A 25,052-nucleotide genomic window follows, 5' to 3' on the forward strand; every position below is an offset into this window, starting at 1 on the left:
CTGTCCGCGTGCTGGACTCCCACCGCCCGCCCCCCGGGCATCTCAGCGGCTGCAGCGGTGACGCGATACCAGCCGGACAGCGAGCCCCGAGACGGCGCTTCAGCACCCCGACACACGCAGACATCGTCCACCTGTTAGCATCAAGCTACACGAACGATGCTTCCGGCCTGAGCCTTTCAAAGTAAAACTCAGCCCAGACGCAGTCTTATGTATGTCGGCTGTTAGGACTCGTTTCAGAGCCGTTTGTGGATGTTTGGCTTTGAAAGGCCCCTAATATTGTGACGTGGAATATCAATGGTTGTAGTACACCAATTAAAAGGAAAAAAAGTCCTAAGCTATCTTAAGTCCCGTAGTGCAGATATAGCATTTTTACAAGAAACGCATTTTGAAAATGGAACAGAAGCCCTGAAAATGAAACGAGATTGGGTTGGGAAGGTGTTTCATAACTCTGTATCTAGGAAAAGCCGTGGAGCTATAATACTTATTAATAAGAAAATCAACTTTGTACCATTGCGAGAGTTTAAAGATACTGAAGGATGAGTAATATGTCTCCAAGTACTTATAAATGGTGCGAAAGTAATACTATGTAACATATATGCCCCAAATAGGGAAGACCCCAACTTTGTTGCCAAAATAATTAAGATATTAGGTGATTTTGAGGGCCAGATTGTGCTGGGAGGATTTTAATCAGGTTCCGGATCAGTATTTGGATAGGAGTGGTGCAAATCTAGGCCCTAGTACAAAAAATAAATCTGCAGCAGCTATCTTTAAAGAGGAAGCCGGGTTGGTTGATATCTGGAGACTACTACTTCCTTTAGAAAGGGAATATAAGTTTTACTCACATTCTCATAAAAGTTATTCCCGAATTGATTATTTTTAAATATCTAGTTTGAGCGCTGATCTGGTAACTGTGATATAGGTATGATCATATTATCAGATCATGCCCCAGTAGAACTAAATATAGACTTACAGGTTGAGAAATATAATCGGGGCAGGTGGAAACTAAACCCAAGTCTTTTACGGGATGAACAATTCGTGGCAGCATTAAAAGATGATATTAACTTTTTTTGGGATGTAAATATTGGGACCACAGAAAGATTGGCTACTGTATGGGACACCCTAAAGGCCTTTATTAGAGGCAAATGTCTGGGATATAGTTCAAAGAAGGCAAAAGAAAGTAAACAAAAAATACAGACTTTGGTAAAACAGATAAGTCATTTGGAAAAATAATCGGCAGAAAATTATGTAGAGAGTAACTTCAGAAAAATATGCCAATTGAAGTTTAATCTTCATGAAATTTATAATAAGAAAGCAGAGTATGCATTGTTCAGGCTTAAAACAAATTTCTATGAGAATGGAAATTATCAGCTTTCAATTTCAATGTGTTAGAAAAAGGGACAGAATACTTAGGAATAACACTTAATCCGAATGTCGATGAGATTATGAATGATAATGTAGGAAAACTACTAACTAGGATTAAAACTAATTTGGAGAAATGGAGCAAGCTGAACTTGACATTATGGGGCAAAGTAAATACGATAAAGATGGCAGTAGCTCCTCTGATCAAGTATTTCATTGGAATGATACCAATTTGTATTTCACCTCAATTTTTCTCAAGATATGATAATATGATAAAACACTTTCTTTGGGATGGTGGTAGACCGCGGATTAATCCTGGTCGACTGTACCAACCGAGACAAAAAGGAGGTTTATCCCTACATAAAACATTATAGCATCTCATTTGAGATGTTCAAGCTGTGTAAACACTGGGCACCTAGACTGGGTTCTAATGGAACATGAACTGGTCTTTCCATTCACTCCCATTGAGGTGTTGGCTCAAAAACCGGACAATAAAGGGAATAGAGTAGACAACCCTATTTTAAAGTTTTCAAAAATGGTGTGGCAAGAGGTTCGCAAGAGCTGTAATCTCTCCCCATACTTTCAAAAATATGCACCACTGTGGCTCAACCCCAAAATAAAAATAGGTAAACAAACACTTTATTGGCCACAGTGGCACAAAAAGGCATAACATTAATAAGTGACTTATATGAAGATAACATGTTTATGTCCTTCAATGATTTGACAGTAAAGTTTAATTTGGAAGGACCCGGCCATTTTTGGCGATATTTACAAATGAGAGACTGTCTGAAAGATAAAATAAAATTGTCTCAGGAGAAAAATGTCATAGAGAATTTTTTTGTACTTCCACCCTTAACTGCAAAGGCATCAAAATGGTATCATTTATGTCATTGGGTTAAAAACAACAGATGTAAGTCTTAGAAGGGCTTGGGAAAAAGATCTGGATTGTTCCATCGATGAGGGAACATGGGATTCAATTATTTCTGAAAATGGGTTCTACATTAGGGAAGCTAGAGGCAAATGTATTCAATATAAAATTCTCAATAGGTACTATTATACACCAACGAGACTTCATAAAATGGGAACCAGTAAAGACGACCTGTGCTGGAAGTGCCAAGAAGGAAAAGGTTTGTTAGTACATGCTTTATGGGAATGTCCACTGGTCTCCCCAATATGGGAAAATGTTTTAAAATATATGGAGGGTTAAATTACCTAGATCACCAAGACTGTGCCTATTGGGGGACAGAGGTGAGGTGCCAAAGTCAGACAAAGCAGGCTTTAGAGTGTTAAGCACTGGGATTGTGAAGTGTGCTCGTCTCATTTTAGCACTTTGGAAAGACCCTCGGACTCCAACCCTCAAAAAGTGGAAAATGACTGAAAATGCTGCATGTGAGAAAATGCTGGGAAGACTGAGCAGTAAGACAGAGACTCTAACAGAACAATGGGACAGTTTTTTTGTTTATATGGGCCTACAACATGAAGACAATGTGAGATACAGTATGAATTAAGAATTAACTGTGTGTGCAACAGTTTATCTATTTATTTATTTATTTATTTTATTTATATTACAAGCCCCCACCACAGACTTGTGACAGTACTATCCCCCTGCTGAACGAGCTGAACACTTTCTTTGCTCGCTTTGAAGTCCAAAACAGCACCACTGCACAGAAGACCCCACCCCCTCCTGGTGACCAGGTGATGACTCTGTCACCGGACAGCGTGAGGAGATCCCTCAGCAGGATCAATGCACGTAAAGCTCCGGGTCCTGACAACATTCCTGGTCGTGTACTGAGAGACTGTGCAGTGGAACTCACTGATGTCTTCACAGACATCTTCAACATATCACTCATCCAGGCTGTCGTCCCCACATGTTTTAAAGCCACCACAATCATTCCGGTTCCAAAAAAGTCATCTCCCTCCTGCTTTAATGACTACCGTCCTGTTGCACTTACTCCCATCCTGATGAAGTGCTTCGAACGACTAGTCATGCAACACATCAAGACTGTCCTGCCCCCCTCCCTGGATCCCTTCCAGTTTGCCTATCGGCCCAACCGCTCAACCGATGATGCCATCTCCACTGCACTCCACTCGGCACTCACACACCTGGACAAAAATGACTCATATGTTCGAATGCTGTTCATAGATTTCAGTTCAGCATTCAACACCATAATCCCCCAACAGCTCATTCAAAAACTGGTCCAGCTGGGGCTCAACACCTCACTGTGCAACTGGCTGTTGGATTTCCTCACCGGTAGACCTCAAGCAGTACGGGTCGGCAGTAATACATCCAGCACCATCATTTTAAACACGGGGGCCCCGCAGGGATGTGTGCTGAGCCCCCTCCTCTTCACTCTGCTGACCCATGACTGCACTCCATCACACAGCTCCAACCTCTTCATCAAGTTTGCGGACGACACAACGGTGGTGGGTCTCATTAGCAACAGGGATGAGACCGACTACAGAAGTGAGGTGAGACGCCTGGCCACGTGGTGTGCTGACAACAATCTCTCTCTGAATGTGGAGAAGACGAAGGAGATTGTCGTGGACTCCAGGAGAATGCACACCCAACATGCTCCTCTGACCATTGACGGAGCGTCTGTGGAGAGAGTGAGCAGCACCAAGTTCTTGGGTGTGCACATCACAGAGGATCTCTCCTGGACGTACAACACCACAGCACTGGCCAAGAAATCACAGCAGCGTCTCTTCTTTCTCCGCAAACTAAGAAGAGCAGGAGCACCAGCCCCCATCATGTACACTTTCTACAGAGGCACCATCGAGAGCATCCTGTCGAGCTGCATCACTGTGTGGTTTGGAGCCTGCAATGCGTCCTGTCATAGAACCCTCCAACGCATAGTGAGAGCTGCAGAGAGGATCATTGGTGTCTCTCTCCCCTCCCTCCAGGACATTTACAGCACCCGTCTCACTAAAAAAGCCCTTTGCATAGCGGCTGATCCCACGCACCCAATGCAAAGCTTCTTCAAGCTGCTGCCGTCAGGGAGGAGACTGCGGAGTCTCCAGGCCAGGACCAGCAGGCTGAAGGACAGCTTCATCCATCAGGCTGTCAGGAAACTTAACTCCCTCCCGATTCTGCCCCCTCTCCCCTCCATGGTCTCACTGAACTCTGTCACACACACACAAACACACACACTCTCTGACTCACTCACTGGCCTGCACCAGTTACCAGTCACTTTGTGGAGCATTGGACTGCCATTACCTCATAAGACTTTGTTGTTACACTATCTCATACCGTACATTACCAAATCTCCATTTGCACTATTTGCCTATTTGCACTACTCTGCCTGGTTTACACTCAATGTCACTTACCCATTATATTGTATATTATATAGCTTTCTTGTTATATGTAAAATTGTATTTATTTAAATTTTTACTTTTTAATTATTTTACTTGCATTTTTAATCACTTTTATATTTAAATATATTTAAATGTTCATTTGCTATTTATCTAGGGATTGAGAGTAACGCAATTTCCATTCTCTGTATGTCCTGTACATGTGGCAGAATCGACAAATAAAGTTGACTTTGACTTTGACTTTGATATTATCTTTATATATTTATTTAATTTTCTTCACTGAGTGTGGTTTTTTTGTTGTTTTGGGTTGTTATGTTATGGTTTTCTTAATTGTTCAAAATAATAAAAAACTTTAATTAATAAATGGCCCCTAAGCTTCTGTTTCATCTCACAGAGCTAAACATCAGTTTGTCTCTCAGATGAACCTTCGATTAATGAGAGAAGAAACAAACATCAATAAAACCACTTTAGCCGGATCTGCGTCCTCGTCGGGTTGGAAACGTTTAGATTGGTGTCTCCGTTACTGTCAGCATTTATTCTGTTTACCGGTGGGGAGCAGTAGCACGCCCACATCTCGATAATCGACCTTATTCCAAAGAGGAAGAAGAGGAAGCCGGATCACGTGACCTGTTGGCGGTCAGTTCAGACCCCGGACTCATCAGGAGGACGTGGATCCGACGCGGAGGCTGGATGGTGACCCCAAACTGACCTCCTGTAAGAGTATCTACTTGATTGATATGTCATGACAAATGCGCGAGCAAGAAAATAATCAGAGCAAATCAGTTCACGTGCGCAACTAAGTTTGGCGCGCGCAGAACTCGGCAGCCGCGCGCACGTCAGTGCAGACGCTTCAGTAGAATCATTAACATGAAGTAATCCAATGACAGCGGTCACCGCACAGCGAACAATCACTGTCAATAATTCATTAATGATGTGTCCTGTGTGTCGAAGCTTCGAATCGTGCGTCGGGTAATCGCGGGGGCGTTTTTCTGAAGCGCGTATCGAGGCTTGCTTTGATTACGTATGCAGTGACGTTCGAGGCCTCGCGGGCAGTCCGTACCACGTGACTGATTCAGGGACTGGTTCATCGGTTCGCGCCAGATTCGAAATAACATGGGCAGGAAAACAGCTGATTCCCCATCACACCGTGTTGTGGAATTGGATTACGTACGTGCTACATAGTTACTTGTGCATTTCTTCTTCGATGGAACCAGCAAGGAAGAGATGTTTTTTTTTTTTAATTTTGTCTCTCCTAATAAAGTATGCACACAGTAATAAATATCACAAATGATAAACACCAAAATATAAATAAACAACACTACACATCCTATAATCTGATTTCTGTCTTTTAGTTTATTAAAAAGTGAAGCACCAAACACTAGTTTGTGTCATTATCCAGATGTACATAAGGTTTACACATCATTATAATCAAAGAGCCCACTTCACTTGAATTGTCCACTTGATGGCGCAGTAGAGCAAATGAATCATCACAATGCTTCGAACCATGAGTCGACCAATTGGATGGAAAGCTTCAGTTCATCATGAGGCTTCATCTCACCATCACTATAATTCATTCAGCGAACTTTATTCTTCACGTTTAAAATAAATGCCGTTGAAAACAGTGTAACTCGGTTTAACGCAGGAACCTGAAGTGTCCACAAAGTGACCAATCACATTAGGACTACGGGGGTCCGCCTCCAAACTGCCAAAATTAATTTTATTTACACGAGCGGGATTTCTCTCCGAGCAGAGAGCGCGACGCTGCAGCAGCGCGTGGAAAGCAAAGCAGACGTTCGCGGGTGCACGAGGGCTTCTTTGTGCGCGCGGCTGTCGAGGTCTACGCGCGCGAAATTTAATTACGCACATTGTTACAACATAATCATCATCCCGTGGGCCGTGGAGGGAAGAGTCAGGCACAACACCCGTGGGTGCAGAGCTGATAGCCTGGGATCACTTTACTCTCTCCTCTCAGAGTGAAGACGGTGATGGAGGAAGAGGAGGAGGGAGCAGAGGGGAGCAGGTGGTCCCAAGAAGAGCCTCCGTATTTCAACAGTGACCCTGAGCCTCCAAAGTAAGAGTGCGCTGGGTAATGACGACTGTAACAGCTGATATACCTGTGACGTCACATGGATCCTGTTAGTGTAGCTGTTTGTTCACACTGACTACTAAATACTTTTACTTTGAAATGTCAGGCACACTTACACATGTCACCAAACCAGACACACATCAGGCGAACAGTATGTATTCATATGTATTCACTCACCAGCTGCAGGAAACAGAATCAGGTAAGGTCCTCAGGTGAAGCCTGAGTGTGTGGTGTTTGCTGTGACTGGGAAAATCGGGAGGCCTCCTTGTGTAGCGTCACCCAGAACAGTAGGAAAATACTCGTGTGGACAAACAGTGCAGATCAGGTTTTTATTATTTTCACTTTACTGCAGGAGGTCGTTTGACTGTTGTTAGAGCGATACAAATGAAAACGTGTGTGTGTGTGTTTGCAGAGGTCAGAGGTCACAGTCTCCAGTAACATGCTATCTGTCCATGAGGAGTCATGAAGAACCTCCATGTTTCAGCAGTGATCCTGAACCCTCAAAGTAAGAAGCAGTTTCTTCTGTAGCATGGACTGATGGAGTCCGTCTTGTTCAGTGAATCATTTACACGACGATCCATGAGTGCGACCTTTAAACTGTCTGTGTGTGAGGGGAGAATGAAACCAGACAACAGAAAGGCACAAGTTAGAGAACAGATTCCAGCGTGCTTGGAGGGGTGAAAGGACTTGGTCTGAATAGAGCCTGAGTGATGAGGGTCACTTGGCCCATGGTGCATATTGGTGGGTGGGCAGGGAGTGAGTCTGGAGGTGTGAGACCTGATTGACCTGAGACACTGACCAGGTCAATCAGCTGGTGTGCGGGGTCACCTGTGATGGTCCTGGTTTACCTGAGACAAAACACTTTTTCAAACACAAGTTTGTCCACTTTGACTTTTCTCTGTGACCATCAGAGCTTCTGCACAGTGTCATCAAATCTGCATGTTTGTCACTGACAGTCAATGATTTTAGTGATAAAGAAATGTGTTCACAGAGAGAGGAAGAGGAAGAGGAGCGGTGTCTGTGAGGAGGAGCAGCTGTCCTGCTGTGCTTTGTGTCAGGACATCCTGAAGGATCCAGTCTCTACCAGCTGTGGACACTGGTTCTGCAGACAGTGCATCTCCTCATACTGGGACCAGTCTGCTTCATCAGGAGACTGGTCCTGTCCCCAGTGTGGAAAAAGATCCAGAACCAGAGCTGGACTGCAGACAGCCAGTCAGAGCAGCTGTGTACAAAGTAAGACTGAATATCTGTCTGCTGATGGACTCATTTCTGAAAACTGGACTTCTTGTTGTTCAGACATTGAAGAGTTTTCTTTCTGTTTTTCTGTCAGCAGATGTTGGTCTGCAGGAGGTTTTAGATGAACATAAGATCAGTCTGAGGAGGAGATGTGAACGTGTGACTGAAGGAAGTGATGAAACAGGAAGTAGAACCCTCCTCAACAGGATCTACACTGAGCTCTACATCACAGAGGGACAGAGTGAAGAGGTTCATACCCAACATGAGGTGAGGCAGCTGGAGACAGCTTCCAAGATGGACGCCCTCCATGACGCTCCAATCAGGTGCCAGGACATCTTTAAAGCCTTACCTGACCAACAGAGACCCATCAGAGTGGTTCTGACCAACGGCGTGGCTGGTGTTGGAAAAACCTTCTCAGTGCAGAAGTTCACTCTGGACTGGGCAGAGGGCTTGGAGAACCAACATGTCAGTGTGGTGGTTCTGCTTTCATTCAGGGAGCTGAACCTGATCAGAGATGAGCAGTACAGTCTTCTGGAGCTGCTCCATGTTTTCCATCCAACATTACAGAAGGTCTCAGCAGAGAAGCTGGCTGTCTCTCAGCTTTTGTTCATCTTTGACGGCCTGGATGAAAGCAGACTTTCATTGGATTTCACCAACAGGAAGCTGCTGTCTGATGTCACACAGAAGTCATCAGTCAGCCAGCTGCTGACAAACCTCATCCAGGGGAATCTGCTTCCCTCGGCTCTCGTCTGGATAACTTCCCGACCCGCAGCAGCCAATCAGATCCCTCCTACATGTGTTGACAGGCTAACAGAAGTACGAGGCTTCACTGACGCCCAGAAGGAGGAGTACTTCAGGAGGAGATTCAGTGATGAAGAGCTGACCAGCAGAATCATCTCCCACATGAAGACATCCAGGAGCCTCCACATCATGTGTAGAATCCCAGTCTTCTGCTGGATCACTGCTACAGTTCTGGAGCACATGGTGACTACAGAGCAGAGAGGAGAGCTGCCCAAGACCCTGACTGACATGTACTCACACTTCCTGCTGGTTCAGACAAAGAGGAAGAAGAACAAGTACCACGAGGGACATGAGACGAGTCCACAGGAGCTGACGGAGGCTGACAGGGAAGTTCTTCTGAAGCTGGGGATGCTGGCGTTTGAACATCTGGAGAAAGGAAACATCATGTTCTACCAAGAAGACCTGGAGCAGTGTGGTCTGGATGTGACAGAGGCCTCGGTGTACTCAGGAGTTTGTACAGAGATCTTCAAAAGAGAGTGTGTGATCTTCCAGAAACCAGTCTACTGCTTTGTTCATCTGAGCATTCAGGAGTTTCTGGCTGCTGTCTACATGTTCCACTGTTTCACCAGCAGGAAGACAAAGGTGCTGAGGGATTTTCTGGATATCTGGAATGACATCACATCGCTTCATGAGTTTCTGTCAAAAAGTATGTTGAGATCCCTCCAGAGTAAAAATGGCCACCTGGACCTGTTTGTCCGCTTCCTTCATGGCCTCTGTCTGGAGTCCAACCAGAGACTCTTAGGAGGTCTGCTGGGTCAGACAGAGAACAGTCCAGGAACCATCCAGAGAGTCATTAAGAGTCTGAAGAAGATGAACAGTGATAAAATCTCTCCTGACAGAAGCATCAACATCTTCCACTGTCTGATGGAGATGAACGACCTCTCAGTACATCAGGAGATCCAAGAGTTCCTGAAGTCAGAGAACAGATCAAAGAGACTCTCTGAGATCCACTGCTCAGCTCTGGCCTTCATGCTGCAGATGTCAGAGGAGGTTCTGGATGAGTTGGACCTGCAGAAGTACAACACATCAGAGGACGGACGACTGAGACTGATTCCAGCTGTGAGGAACTGCAGAAAGGCTCGGTGAGTCCAGATGTGCTCATTAACATCCTTAATCAGTGTAGAAACACACCCAGTATATTTGCAGACTGTATTCCCTCTCCCACCATATTGTGGGCTCTGCACCAACATGGCGAAGTGTCACTTAGAGAGAATTTGAAATTGTGCAGCAGAAGTTAGATATTTTTGTCTTACACCTGATGTGATAATTCTGTTCTGTGATTGCAACATGATGTAATTCAGCCAGGGGCCCGTTCTTCGTACCTCGCTTACTACATCCAAGATCAAATCATCGCGCCAACTTTGAGCTCGCTAATCCGGTTCTCCGAACACACCTGTTGTTGACGATTAGTACAGCTGGATGAAGTAATGTGAGATCACTGGGTGGCTTAAAAGGGCCTACGCATCGATAGTAGAAACATTGATCAGCAACCCTTTAATTGGTCGTCGAAAATGTCGAAGGAGCGCGCTCGGTATTTTTCGGCAGCAGAGCAAGAACTCTTGATTGAGGGATTTCAGGAGTTTCAGAGTTTAAACGCAAGGGAACACTGCAAAGGCTGCAAAAGCAAGGAGAGAGGGCTGGCAGAAAGTTGCTGACAAATTAAACTCGTAAGTAATTTAATAATAATAATGGATTGGATTTATATAGCGCTTTCCAAGGCACCCAAAGCGCTTTACAATGCCACTATTGCCACAATGCACCCCTCGTCAACAAGTTGGTTAAGTGAATAATACCCTCACGGGAAAATCGATATCTCTCTATGAGCACACTGTCACGCTGAGCTAAAGGATCCTGTCTGTCCCGCAATATACGCTGAATTCTGAGGACTCTCCTTATCAATCTTGCACCTTCCGCAATGGGTGGCTCGCGTATACGGACAGGACATGGCTGCGACAGGCTTCCCAAATCCACCTTCGCTTTTATAGCCGTGGTCTCTCATCTTGATTACGCGAAGTAATTGTGTGGATGCCCTCACAGGGCATCCACACAATTGAGTTCCTGTTTCTCTTTAAACTTTATTCTTATAGTTGCTCTGCGTTTTTCGGCACTTAATTACTCCCTCAGTTTTCAGCCGATTTTCTCCGTTCAAACTCTAAACTGTTCTGCTATTTCTGCTTATTCCAGCTATATCTTTTGGTGTTTATTACTATTATACTTTTTAAAATATTACACTTTTTTCCTTTTTTTTGTCCCATTGAAATGAATGGAAAACTTCCACAATTCTGCTAAAACTTGCTTGTCTTTGAAACTTAACTACTTCCTCATACTTTCACCTAGAAACTCCATTCAAACTTTAAAACGTTCTCAAATGATTGGGCTATTCCTGTGTGATTCAGCTTTTTCATATCTGTTACCGTTTTCATTTAATGCCTCTTTAAGTTTTCAGTTGCAGTTTTGTGATTTTTCAGAAAATACATGCGTTGCTATGGTTGCTATGCAATTAACTCACAGTGAGTACTGGTGCGTTCTGAATTTTCTCTTCATGTCTGAACAACTTCTTGCTACTCGTTCAATTTCCACTCAAGCCCCACAAATTATACATCAAAACGTAGGTATTTTTTCTGGCTTTAAGACCGTGTCACTATAATTATTGTGCGAGTTACGGTTTTTTCACAATTTGCCTTGAAGTGACACAAGGTCTAAAAACTCCCCATTCAAAGTCTATGGGGATGTTGTGAAACTCAGAGCTGAAATACTGAAACTGAAGGCATTTTCAAATCGTCATATCTCCGTTTTTTTTTTTTTTTTTCTTTTGGCCTGTCCCGTTTGGCTTTTTTGCCATCAGAATTGTTGTCTAAAGGCAAAGAAAGATGCCCAACGGATTTACTTTACCAAACTGACCATCCCAGACTTGCCGTAATGGTCCATTTGATTCACCTTTTATTGTTTATTTTATTTTCACTTACTGAATACGGGACAGACTTGACTGGAGGAAAGAAGGGGAGAAAGAAAGAGGGAAAGAGAAACAGCTGAGAAGAGGGACGGGGGAGAAGGGCAAAAGACAAAAACCAACAGAACGGGCAGAGAAAAAAAATGCATATATCAATCACCTGGATCACCTGCTGAGAAAGAAAAAAGAAAGCAAGCAGAAGAGAACAAGAGTAATAGAATAAACAACATCACAATGATATATGGGAATATGACAGTAAATACTAAATATTAAACATTATTGTGCAGCACATAAGATCAACAGAACACAGTGTGCTTTGAGGTAGGAGCCAAAAAGGGTGTAGTTTGTGGGTGTGATCACCCGTGTGTACACCTGTGAGCATGGACGCGCTTGTTTTTTGTTTTTTAAAAGGTTCCTTCATGTAATAATCTGCTAGAGGGTGTGGGGGGGCCACAGCCCCGTCCTCCAGGGCGTGAAGCAGGTGTGGAGGAGATCAAAACTCCAGACATCCAGAGGCCCCCAGAACACAAGAGACCAAGGAAGACCAACAGAGGGGCAGCTGCGCCACTGTCCCGGAAAGAGCTGAGGAGAGTCCCAGATGAGGGCTCACTCAGCAGCCGCGGAGCAGAAGCCAGGGGGAGTTGCAGTGACGCGCCCGTGAGCTCCGCCGGCAGCCAGCTGCGCCTGAGTGACCGAGCCCCAGGCCGTGAGGCCGGGGGCACCCCACCTCCGAAGTGGCCCGAGCGAGCCCCAGGCTCCAGGCCCCGATAAGCGGCCGCCAAGGAGTGAGCCGGTGTGTACCTGGACGCCCATCCACAAAGAACCACCAACGCACCGATGTCTGAGGGGGTCCGCCACTGGCAGGGGAAGTGGTGGTAGGGCGAGATAGGCCTCCAAACCTTGGAGGGCCTGAGATGTCCCCAGAGAGGTGGCGCCTGACACCCAACCTGACATATAGACACAGACATACAGGCACACACAGATACAAACATCCATTCCCACCCTCATGCTCTCATATGCACTTACTCCACACTCAACCAACGTGGAGACAGACATAAAGAGACGCTGTACACACGATCACACTCCCCAAGCGTACTCTACGAACCGGGTCTAGGTGCCCCCGCCCCTGGAGGGGGGAACTGCACCCAGACCCAGGTGGTGTTTCCCTTTTCCCTGCGGTGGGGGGAGGCAGACCGCCCCGACTCCGCAGCAGCAGGGAGGCCCCACACTCCAGACCGCAGTCGGACGGCCAACTCCTCCTCCTAACCCCCCCGCTCCAGCAGGTCGCAGAGAATGGGGGTGAGAGAAGACTCCAAACCTCCCTCCACCCGCTCATTGTAATGTTGATGCATGTGTGTTCTAAGGTGCATTTAAAACCCAGGAGGGCTTGGAGCTACCTGCCAGAGAGCAGCAGGTAAGCGCATGGTCCCTCCTGCTAGCCCTCAATGTCTACGTGTATTTAAAATTGAGAGGTGGGCAACGATGCCAGGGGTGAGGTGTACACCCTGATGGTACTTTGGACTCCGTGTATCGTGCCCACCCCCAAGATCCTATATGTATGTGTAATGAGAGTGTGAGTAATGTGAATGTCTAAGTTGTGGGATAAAATTGAGGCAGAGGCAGCCAGAAGGGGACAGGGGGGGGGGGTAGCCTCCTCTGCACCCTGGTGACACACCCCTACTCCAAGGTCCTGCATGTGTGGGTGGTTGTGGTGGAGCGGGAAGAGGGAGGCAGCTGGAGATGGGGAGGGAAGGAAGGGAGGGGCAAGTGACCCCTCCCTGGGGCCAGCTCCCCCGCTGACCCCAGTAGGCACCCCCACACTCCGCGACCCGCCAGGGAAAGGGGGCCCAGGCCCATCCAGACCGGGCCCAGTGCAGCAGCGCCGCCCGGCCCCACAGAGCCCGGGACAGTCCACCCAACCCCACCACAGAGAAAACTGCACCCACCCCACCATCCACTCATCTTCCAGACTACATAAGACAATAAACACCCAGGCTGAGATCTTCCTCCACCTCTCCTGTATCTCCCCCTCCTGCAGAGGGAGCTCCTGAGGAGAGGAAAGCTCCTGCAAGATGTGACAATCTCCCCCACCAGTTGAAGAGCCCCCCAGGTGGCTCAACGCACCGGCGTCACCCTGCTCCAGGGCTGGGCCCCCATGCACCCACCCGCCCACAACCCCGGCAACACACCAACCAGGACCCAAGCCCCCGAGGCCCGGTCCGGGTCCCAGCCCAGAGACGGAGCGCCCCCAGAACCTCACGCCCATCCCGAACCCACCCAGGGGCAGCCAGGCTACCAGGTCAGTAACCCACGTCCGTCAGCACAGACCCTCCCCTAGCCCCGCTGCACGCAGCCGCGAGGAAACAGTCACCTGAGAGCCAACAGAGCCCCTAACCGGACATGACCGCTACCCCGGGTTGAGCCCCCCAAGGAAGATGCCTCCGGGGAAGCCCCCGACGCCCTAAGCCTGTCCCTACCCCCACGTCATATCTCCTTAACGAAGCAAAGTTAAGACATGAGGCTTGTCCCCGTATATCTTCAGACACTCCTGACGCTCACAATTCAAGAATTATTTTCTCACCTATTTCTCACCTATTACCTCTCTGCCATCTATAATCCAGTTTTGAGTTCCCTTCCCAGACGCCTTAACGCCCACTCACATCCTGGGCCATCTGACCTCAGGAATTCGCATGATAAGGTGGGGCCAGGTTTCACAATGAGCTCACCCGAAACTCTGGCTGATTGGGACCCACACCCAGTTTCACACCTTGGCTCAGGCGATTAGAGGATCATCAGGGGGTCCTTTTGTCCCTCTGTGGGGGGAAACTCCCACTAGGTTTATATCTGGGACTCTCCACCATTTGACCTTAGAACTGAAGAAGCTTCTCGGATGAGAGGTGAAACGTCTTCAAGCAACTTAAAGAAGTCCAGACGCTTTTCTTTGCAAGCTCCTTTGACTACGATGACCTGGATGACTGAGAACCTTCACAGACTCACCTATTACCGTTCTGAGATGAGTTAGACTTGTTTGAGGGTAGGAAATCTGTCCTCCTCTCAGTTTTCAAACTCTGAAAATGAAGCCGTTTCTTCTCTCGTCATATCTCCGCGACAAAGTTACAAAGAGCTATGAAAATCACAGTCAAAGTTCACCAAAGTCCGCTGATTCACCCAGTACAAGAATTATGATTCTATCCCACCTAGTTTTGTGAGTTACACGACGTTTTGTAACTCCAAAAAACGGCGTTTTTCGCCTCTGAGCGCGATCTAATTCTGACTGCTCATCACCCTGTTTTCCAGGCGCCCGCTCTCTTTCCCAGTGGCGCAGTTGGTAATGAAACGGATCTTCAGACCAAAGTTCATGGGTTCAATTCCACCTTGGCCCACATGTTTTTTTTCACTAAAAATTGATACACTATCACAGGCCTGTAATTCATATTGATAATTTATTACATTTCGGCAAAGTTTAATGATTTTAGCAGCTTTTCTAATATGGACCTCAGATTCTTGTTAACAGTCCATGGCAGAAATACATACAAGTACACAGCCTGATGAAGCAGACAGAAGCAGTACCTCTGATTGGTGGACTGAAATTGAGCAGAACCAGGTTGTTCTGCCTCTTTTCACCAGAAAGTTCAGTGTTTTCTCAGCCTCTTCTGCTGTTTTTAATAAGAATTTTCAGCTTTTTCACCTTTTTTCAGGTATATGAGAACCAGTTTGGCTCAGTGACATGAGTATGAGATGAAATTCTGCTGATTTACCTCTTTTCTGCCAAATCTTCAACCATTTTACCTCTTATCAGAATCAGAATCAGAATACTTTATTGATCCCTGGGGGAAATTATTTTTTGTTACAGTGCTCCATTTTAAACCAACATTAAGACAAGACAGACAATACGCTAACTAAGAATAGTACAATATATACATATATATACATACATACATACATAAGTCACTTATAAATAAATATTTGGAAAAGAAACATGTGTAGCTGTAGCAGCAAACAGTGTGTTAAGTGGATGCGTTGTACAGGGAGATGGCCACAGGCAGGAATGATTTCCTGTGTCGTTCAGTGGTGCATTATGGGTAATCTCAGTCTCTCACTGAACGAGCTCCTGTGGCTGACCAGCATGTCATGGAGTGGGTGGGAGGTGTTATCCAACATTGTCTTTATCTTGGACAGCATCCGCCTCTCCGACACCACCTTGAGGGAGTCCAGCTCCATCCCCACAACATTGCTGGCCTTACGGATCAGTTTATTAAGTCTGTTGGCATCTGCGACCCTCAGCCTGCTCCCCCAGCATGCAACAGCATAGAGGATCGCACTGGCCACCACAGACTCATAGAAAATCCTCAGCATTTTCTGGCAGATGTTGAAGGACCTCAGTCGCCTCAAAAAATAGAGACGACTCTGGCCCTTCCTGTAAAGTGCTGTGGTGTTTTTAGCCCAGTCCAGTTTATTGTCAATGTGTACTCCAAGGTATTTATAGTCCTCCACAATGTCAACACTGACCCCCTGGATTGAAACAGGGGTCAAGTGTTTCCTGGTCTTCCTGAAGTCCACGATCAGTTCCTTGGTCTTTGCCACGTTGAGCTGCAGATGATTCTGCTCACACCACGTGACAAAGGAGTCGACCACAGCCCGGTACTCTGTCTCATCATCCCTGCTGATGCATCCAACCACCAGTTATCAACATAATTCTCAGCAGCTTCTGCTCTTTTCAGCAGAATTCTGCTCATTCAACTCTTTTCAGCAGAAAGAGCAGAATTTTCACCTCTTGTCAGCCCAAATTCATCTTATTCACCTCTGCTGCAAAATTTTCCGGCTTTTCACCTCTTATCAGCATAAATCTCAGCTGTTTTAAGAAAAAAACCTCCTTTGAGCAGAAATTCTGCTGATTCACCTCTTTTTTGCAGAATTTTCAGCCTTTTCACCTCTTTTCATAACAATTCTCAGCAGCTTCTGCTCATTTTAGCAAAATTGTCAGTCTCTCCACCTCTTCTTTGTGAGAATGAGTTTGGCTTAGTGAGACAAGTTGCTACCTTGAGACCAGAAGGGCCAGGTTCGAATCCTGCTCAGGGCAACATTTTTTTTTCACCACTTTTCAGCAAAAATTTCTCCTTCTTTACCCCTTTCAGTAGAATCTTTGCTTTTCACCACTTTTCAGCAAAAAATTTCTGCTTCTTCACCTGTTTTCTGCAAAATTTTCAGTTTCTTCACCGCCACACAACTTTTTGCAATTTTTTAACTTTTTCAGCTTTTTTCAGCAGACATCTTACGCGTTAAGGCATCCACACAGCATTTTCGCAGGAAATGCAAATTTTTCTAGTTTACTATTACTACTCTAAAATATGAATTACATCTGAAATAATCAAATACATGAAATAGAATGATTAATAGTACATTTCCTTTTTTTTAGGAAATGACCTGTATGTATCTGTATGAAATCAATGAAAGAATCAAATACTGCATTATCTTTAGTTACATTGATAATATTTATTTATGGAAAAACAGTGGAAATATATCGCTGTTGCTTTCTTATAAATGAAGCGGACATACCTGAGTGGCCGCGATCTAATCCTGTTTACATAAAGTAAGCCTGCTCCCAAGCAGGTTTACGCTTACGGATCTGTTGCTATGACAGCAAGTCCTGGATGAGCTTCGGAGAACCGAACAATCCAAGATCACGCGAAATCGTCAACAATCAAATCCAGCTAACTTACTTAGCGAGGTACGAAGAACGGACCCCAGGAGTGGGTAATGAGCACCATGCACTGCAGTGTGATGAACGCATGGGAGGTATCTCCTTTTTACCATCCTTACAACATGCCCAGCTAACCTGCTCAATGCAACACAATGCATGACTTCACAGTCGGAGCCAAGATCTTACTTTTCCATTCTGTTTGTGCTTTTCCTGCAACATTTGAGTTTTTGAATCAAGAATAAAGATTTCTTAGAATCTTAGTTATGTTATAATAATGTAAGTTAAACGTTTACTAAATGTGGTGCGGCAGAAATTAAACATCTTTACCGTCTCTTTTCTCGTTGAGTTCCAGATTGTTTCTAGCTGATCCCAGAGACTTGCTTTGGATGAAACTTTTGTGTAACCTATCTTTGAATCCACTAAATTCCAGATCTGTTCAGTTGGAATCAAATCTGTACTTTGGCCATCACATCAATTCCAATACTTCACATTGTTTTCTCTTGGTCAGGTAATCTTTGTACAGACTTGAAGAATGCTTGGGGTCATCGTCTCATTGCATGAACCCATGACTACTCAGTTTCAGTCCAGAAGAGATTGCCCACACAGTTTGAAGAAATGGAAGCCCACGCAATCATCAAATATCTGCCGTGTTTTACTAAATTTTTAATCCTATTTGTCTCAAAGACCTTCCAGCATCATAAAGTCCTTTTAATGCAGATGTTTCCTTCTCCATGAGCTCTCGATATACTATTTTTCAAGTCAAGTGGCTTTATTTTCATTTCAACCATGTTCAGTGGTACAGTACAAAGTGAAACGAGACAGCGTTCCTCCAAAACATCAGATTATGACATCACTCTGTTTTCTGTTTGGATGCTTCACATCTGTTTTATAACTCACATTTTATTTTCTGTTCACAGACTGAGTTCTTGTGGACTCTCAGAGACTCACTGTGAAGTTGTGGCCTCAGCTCTGAAGTCCAACCCCTCCCACTTGACAGAGCTGGACATGAGCTTTAACAACCTGCAGGATTCAGGTGCAAAGCTGTCCGCCGGACTGAAGAGTCCAAACTGTCAACTTAGGATTCTGAGGTCAGTTTACTGATTTGAGCTGTGATATTTATTAAATAAACATTTATATCAGTTTACTTTTTGAATACGATTAAAATTTATTTGTTTCTAATGTTTATATTCAGATTTAAAGGCTGCAGCCTGTCAGAGGTGAGCTGTGCTGCTTTGACCTCTGCTTTAAAGACTAACCCCTCCCATCTGGTAGAGCTGCACCTGAGTGGAAATGACCAGAAGGAATCCGATGTCAAGGGTCTGTGTGCTTATCTGGAAAGCCCTCACTGTAAACTACAGACTCTGAGGTCAGTATGAGAAACACGTGTGGCTTTGTTGAGGCCTGAGCTGCTCGAGCTGGCATGCCCCATGCAAGCCGGCTTCTATACAGTTAGCATGTACGGGGCCCAGCCGTGTTTTTGGTGGGCTTGGTTCCACCTCCTCTACTATGACCCCACCTCACTGCAGTTGCACCTTTTGCCTGGTACCTAATAGTAACTCCCAGTGGTTTCCACCTGGGTGGGTCCTCTGGGGCTGCTTTTCCACCTCGCTGGGCTGTGGTGGGCTAAGGCCTCCTCTGTGGGGTGTGATTGTGGAAGGTGGGGTTGTGTGTGGTTGGTGGGTTACCCCCCTGGTCCCCTACCATTAGGTTTCCTCTCTTCTTGTAATTCACAGCACTAGCATAGTACACACTCACATAAGATTTAATAGCTATATTTACTAGGGCTGGGTGATATATCGAGTTTTTAAAAAATATCGATATATTTTTATACGAGATATAAGGTGTGACAATATCCTTTATATCGATATAGTCTATGTTACGTTATAATTATACTTGTGGAGCCGCAAGTTTGCCTCTTTTACGTCCACTTTTGTCTTTACGCAACGTTACTCGGCCTCGCCCCTCCTCCCCCATCGCTTCACCTGCAGGAAGCGACAAGATGGACATGGCAAATCTCCGTTAACGAGCACATCGCCCCATGCGTGGGGCTGGACGCCGTCAACGTGTTAGCTAGCTAACCACGCTAACGCCATGCAGCCCAGAGGCGCTGCGCAGCCTAAAATCCTTGCATTTTCTCAAAAGTTGACAGCGTGCTTTATGTATGAATTCTGTTTGTGCTTGATGGCCGCGAACCGATTTTATGTGGTACACAGCGCTCAGCAATCTGTCAAAAATGTTTTAGTACGACTTTGGTTTGATGGATTGTCGGAGCATTACGGCTACCGAGGAGCCTTCGCGGAGTGATACGTACTGTGCTTCAACGTAATATTACCCTACTGTGTATAAGGACTATAAATGGCACCTGTTAAGAGACGTGGTTAGGAAGAGGATTTCAAACTCAATGCTGTCAGTCACGCAGTACAAGTTGGGAACAGAGCAGCTGTGAAATCTGTCTTTGTTACTATGCTCAGTGTCTTTTAGTTTACATTTTGACTGCACAATTGTGAGCTTTTTGTTATGCACAAAAACAACATTGTTTTCTTTTATTTATGGAGCATTATTATTTAATAAATGCTCATAATTTATTTTTGAGTAAATTTTATGTACATCTATGCTCTATGTTAATAAAAGTGCCTGTGTGACATCTGGGCCACAGCTTTGACTAAGAACTCTTTTTGTTCTTACTTTATGGCTTTTAAAAAAAAATCGAGATATATATTTTATATCACCGTCCAGGTAAAAAATATCGAGATATGAATTTTGGGTCATATCGCCCAGCCCTAATATTTACATACGACTGTAGGACTAACTGTAGGGGCTGGGGCAGGCTGGGTTAATTATTTATAATAATAATATAATAACATGGAAAAACAGACCTGCAATAGAAACATATTTATGAGCAACGGGAATAAAAATGACCGAGCTAAGATCCTGTGGGACTTCCAGATACAGATGGACAAAATGGTGGTGGCTAACCAACCGGACATAGTGGTAGTGGACAAACAGAAGAAGACGGCCGTAGTGATCGATGTAGCGGTTCCGAATGACAGCAATATCAGGAAGAAGGAACACGAGAAGCTGGAGAAATACCAAGGGCTCAGAGAAGAGCTCGAGAGGATGTGGAGGGTGAAGGTGATGGTGGTCCCAGTGCAGTGGCTCCCAAGCTAGGCAAGTGGCTCCAGCAGATCCCGGGAACAACAGCGGAGATCTCTGTCCAGAAGAGCGCAGTCCTGGGAACAGCTAAGATACTGCAGGACCCAATAAAAATGTAGATGGGCCAGTAAGACTCTGATTCACTAACCTGAGGGATGTTAGGTAGGACACCTAATTATTATTAAGGTTAATTAACATCTATGCCATCATAACGTCTGTTTTCAGCAACAGAAAAACTTTGCAGAATGGAAACCAATGTGAAAGGCCTGTTTTGTTTTTTTTCTCCTTTGAATGTTTGCTCATTAATGAGAAACATGTATTTCTTATCCAGTCACTCCATGAATCAACAGAATAATTGATAGAAATCAAGATTACTTAAATATTCCACAGCTGCAGCTCAAGTAGAGACCTTCCTCATTTGGGTTTTTATCATAGTATTCTGATGTTTGAACTCTGGTGATTCGAGTGGCTTTGATGGGAGTGTAAATATCATCACATCAAAACCTTAGATTAGATGTGTGCAGTGCAGATTCATCCTGACCATGAAGGGATTGTGGGAGTTTAACTCCTCTTTTCAAATATTATGGTTCTGTCATAATGCTGGTGTTATATTGGATTCTTGTGGTGAAAAGAGCAGAACTGAAAGATGATACCTTCATTTTCCCGGTCCATTTACTTTCCAACCCTCACCTGTAGTCATGAGATCTGGGTAATAACTGAAAGAGGAAGGTCGTGAATGCAACCGGCCAGATTTCACCATAATGTTGCTGAGCTTAAACATGAGATGAGGGCCTTCGACATCCAGACGGATCTCAGAGTAGAACTGCTCCTCCTTCGTATCGAAAGAGTCATATATAGAGTATAGCGATTCAAACGCTCTGGGCCTCTGGTTAGGACGCCTCCTGGAGGTTGTTTTCAGTTAGAGAGGAGGAGACCCCATGAGTAGAGGGTCATGGATGGATTTGTATTCAGAATCAGTATCAGAATCCTTCCTTAACCCCGTATGAATGCTTTTAAACTTTGAAATCCAAGGATATTATCAGAGGCAGATTTCCTTCCTATTTCCTGTTTTTCCTGCAGCTGTGTCCATCTGTATCACTCTGGCTTCACAGTGTGATTTAGGACTTTCATCCATCTTTACACTGAAGGAGGATTAAACACTTTGGATCATTTTTATCTTTGCAGGTTGTTGTTTTTTTTTTTATACAAGAATCCATTTTTGGTTAATTGTTTGTTTGGTTTTTAACGGATGTTTTCGGTTATCAGCGTCATCTGTAGACTGATCATTTAGGTATATCCCAGTTTTTTGTTTTAAAGTTATACGGCACTCTCTACAATGAGCTGAAGACATGTGTCCCTCTGTCTCTGTCCTCTCGGGCCTTGTTGTGGCTCCTCTGCTCTCTGTTATCCAGAGCTCAGTTAGACTCATGTGTGAGTGTAAGAGCGTCACACACATATCTTTTCCCAGGGTGACATTGGAAGAAGTGTATAAATGAAACTCGCAGCACTCACAGAGACGTTCACTGTGTACGCTTTTGCTTCATGGAAGTAAAATAACTTCTGTTGTGTTTTATTCTTTTTTCAGATTAGATTCATGCAGTTTATCAGAAACCAGCTGTGATCATCTGGTCTCAGCTCTGAAGTCCAACCCCTCCCATCTGAGAGAGTTGGACCTGAACTATAACATGAACCTGCAGGACTCAGGAGTGAAGATGCTGTGTGGATTTCTGCAGAGTCCAGACTGTAATCTGGAGACACTCAGGTCAGAGTCTGTCATGTTTCTGTCCGACAATATTGTGAGTGAAAGTTGACTGTGGGTTGAATATCAACTAAGGTAGTAGATCAATCAGATGACCACACTAATGACATATAGAGAGTTTGGTTGGGGGAGCAGACAGTTTGTCCTTTTTAATTCACATCATATTTTTAAATTCCTTCAGTTTCAGTCTCTGCGGTTTGTCAGAGATCAGCTGTGCATATCTAGCATCAGCGCTGACGTCCAACCCCTCCCATCTGAAACATCTGGAGCTGAGTAACAACAATGTGCAGGATGCAGGAGTGAAACATCTGTGTGGGTTTCTGGAGCGTCCCTGCTGTACACTGGAGAAACTGAGGTCAGACATCACATTTTAGTTGTTGCTGAAATGAATATGTGACAGTTGCAGATATGACTGTTATACTGACCCCACTGAGTCTTCACTGTAAAATCAGTTGTTTTCAGTGATTTTCATCCAATCGTAGACACTTCTCAGAGTAGCAGTTGTAAGATTGTCTCATGATTTGTGATTTTAATCCATAAAAACTGTACTGGCTGAAATATTCAGAGATAAATATGTCCTTACACTTTTATAGCCTTCCAGCTGTATCTTAAAGTAGACAAACTGAAAATAATAACGTTGTCCTGCATGAAGTATGTAGGCTCTGTGCTCTAGCACTAGCTTTTCTCCTGACATGTAATTAGTCTGCATGAGTTCTGGCATAAGGGTGTTTTAGAGGAAGTAACATGTTGTCGGCCGTATTAATGAGAGGTCTTTTTCACTGTTTGAAACTGCATGTTGGCTTCAGGTGTTTGAAACGCTGATAAATAAACTTGCATGTTTTTAAAGTTTAAGGAGCTGCAGCTTGTCGCACATCAGCTGTACTTCTCTGGCTTCAGCTCTGAAGTCCAACCCCTCTCATCTCAGAGAGCTGGACCTGAAGTACAACAACCTGAAGGATTTAGACGTGAAGCAGCTGTCTGATCTTGTGGACACTCCAGACTTAAGAGTGGAGTGAGTCACTGCTGATTTTAGCAACACTGTGTTACATGTATATTATTATGTATGCAGTATATCCCAGAGCTTGATTTAGCTAAAGATGATGGTGATGGCTGTTGTCTGTGTTGATCTTTGCAGGAGATAAAGCTGGATGTAGCTGACAGCCAGTAAGATGCACAGAGATGCCCTCTTTTTGTCTCTCCGCAGCTTGGTTGGTTCTGATTGGACCTCATCTCTCCGCAACATTATTATCTCATTTTTATACACACTGACAAAAGTATCAGTACATTTCATCCTGGTTTGGTTTTTGTTATCATCTTGTTTTCATCATGGAATAAATGTTGTTACTTTTTACTGTTTGTTCGTTGTTAGAGTTTAATTAGCATCCCGGTCGTGTTGGCTGTGAGCTCCATGTTTTTGTAAAAAAAGAAAAATTCTTCTTTTTGTTTAAATGAAGTTATTATTATTTTCACTTTGTCTTCTGTGAGTTTTGTGCTTGTAGTTAGGGGGTGGGTTTAAAAAAATCGATTTTAACTTGAATAACACAATATCGATTCATTAAATCCTAGATTAATATTTAAATATAAATGTATTTTACCAGAAATGCCAGAATCTCAGTTTAACGCTCACAAACCATTTAACAACCACCAAACAGCTAAAACTGTAAATGAGAGCAAACAAACAGAATCCACACGAAGACGTAAACACAAAGCGTGAATCGTTCACCCAACGGCGCATACAGCCGACAGCTCACAGATTCTGAAGCTGCAGGTTTCGTCACTCCAACCAAATTTGACTGAACCAACAACAAAAGAAGATCCAAACTAAGCTTCACATAAACATCGTCATGGATTCCCTCTGACTTTGGCTGTTTTTCTTCCACCACAATAAAATCACACTTCCTGCACATCTCTCTCTCTCTCTCTCAGTGTACTTCAAGAACAGTTTCCCATCTCAAATCTCTGTTTTCTGCATTATTCTCTTGGTTATTACGCACCAGTCTACTGTTGTGTTCAGTGCTGTTGGCCTCTGTTTTTGTTTGTTTGTTTATTTTTAAATGACCTAAAACAAAGTCTCATTTCTGCTGTTCGATACCAAAGAAATTTATATTTTTTTTAATTTATGCCAAATTACAAACTCTCAGCTTTGTCTCTAATCAACCCTCTGCAACTTTGCTCTGCTTCACTTCAGCAGCAACAGGTCATGTTCAGATGTTGATTCGTGGTTTTCAGTTTTTGTTCGAATCATTTTAGGGATATCTTCTATAAAAAGCCAGAACAGGAAAATCTGCTTCATGGTTTTCTGTTTTGTCCTCCGATAAAGCTTCGGCTTTGTTTTTATACATAGATATAAAATATGGATATTTTATATCTATGTGTAATATATTTTAAAAATGTAGTGATAAATGATCAGAATTATAATATTTCTGTCTGAGTCAAAATTGAATTGAATCAAATCGATTATAGAAATCGGTGCTGATACCCGACCCTAGTTGTAATCAAATAAATGTGTATGTACTTTGGCTAAGCCTCTGTTTAAAATCCCATAAGATAATAATTTTAATTAAAATGGGCTTGGCTCTGTGTGTGTGTCTTGACTTAATAACAAATATTCACATTAATAAGAATAACAAGTTCACACAGATGTTTTAATCACTGCTGCAGTCGTGAGTGCAGAGAAGGCTGACAGGCTGAGGAATGA

At 44.2% G+C, this 25,052-nt stretch overlaps 3 protein-coding genes across 11 annotated transcripts in view; 2 read left to right on the forward strand and 1 right to left on the reverse strand.

Annotated features, from left to right (window-relative positions):
- Positions 1–2,586, reverse strand: part of sugct (succinyl-CoA:glutarate-CoA transferase) — a 76,539-nt gene extending 73,953 nt beyond the window's left edge. For 6 of the 7 annotated variants that reach the window (XR_014278916.1, XR_014278917.1, XR_014278918.1 and 3 more), the window contains exon 1: positions 1–2,585. Coding sequence is in view for 2 of the 7 variants with exons in the window: in XM_082546826.1 (XP_082402952.1) it covers positions 1–124 (124 nt within the window). In the remaining 5 variants the exon portion in view is untranslated. The other variant, XM_082546827.1, reaches the window with a different exon arrangement.
- Positions 1–25,052, forward strand: part of LOC309714368 (NACHT, LRR and PYD domains-containing protein 12-like) — a 253,157-nt gene that overhangs the window by 201,643 nt on the left and 26,462 nt on the right. The gene's annotated exons all lie outside the window — the stretch shown is intronic.
- On the forward strand, positions 5,275–24,934 carry LOC309714366 (NACHT, LRR and PYD domains-containing protein 12-like). Of its 3 annotated transcripts, none has more exons than XM_082546768.1 (11): positions 5,275–5,382; positions 6,641–6,739; positions 7,167–7,259; positions 7,746–7,987; positions 8,085–9,873; positions 18,360–18,530; positions 18,635–18,808; positions 22,181–22,357; positions 22,536–22,709; positions 23,202–23,366; positions 23,490–24,934. In XM_082546768.1, exons 2-11 carry the CDS (start codon positions 6,654–6,656, stop codon positions 23,494–23,496), a joined length of 3,078 nt encoding a protein of 1,025 aa, XP_082402894.1. In that variant the 5' UTR covers positions 5,275–5,382; positions 6,641–6,653; the 3' UTR covers positions 23,497–24,934. The 3 variants fall into 3 exon arrangements, with proteins under 3 accessions (XP_082402894.1, XP_082402895.1, XP_082402896.1); XM_082546769.1 differs by having other exon boundaries at positions 8,088–9,873; XM_082546770.1 differs by having other exon boundaries at positions 5,276–5,382; positions 23,280–23,366.

The sequence above is a fragment of the Aulonocara stuartgranti genome (genome assembly GCF_965226115.1).
Source record: "Aulonocara stuartgranti genome assembly, chromosome: 9".
Classification (NCBI taxonomy): domain Eukaryota; kingdom Metazoa; phylum Chordata; class Actinopteri; order Cichliformes; family Cichlidae; genus Aulonocara; species Aulonocara stuartgranti.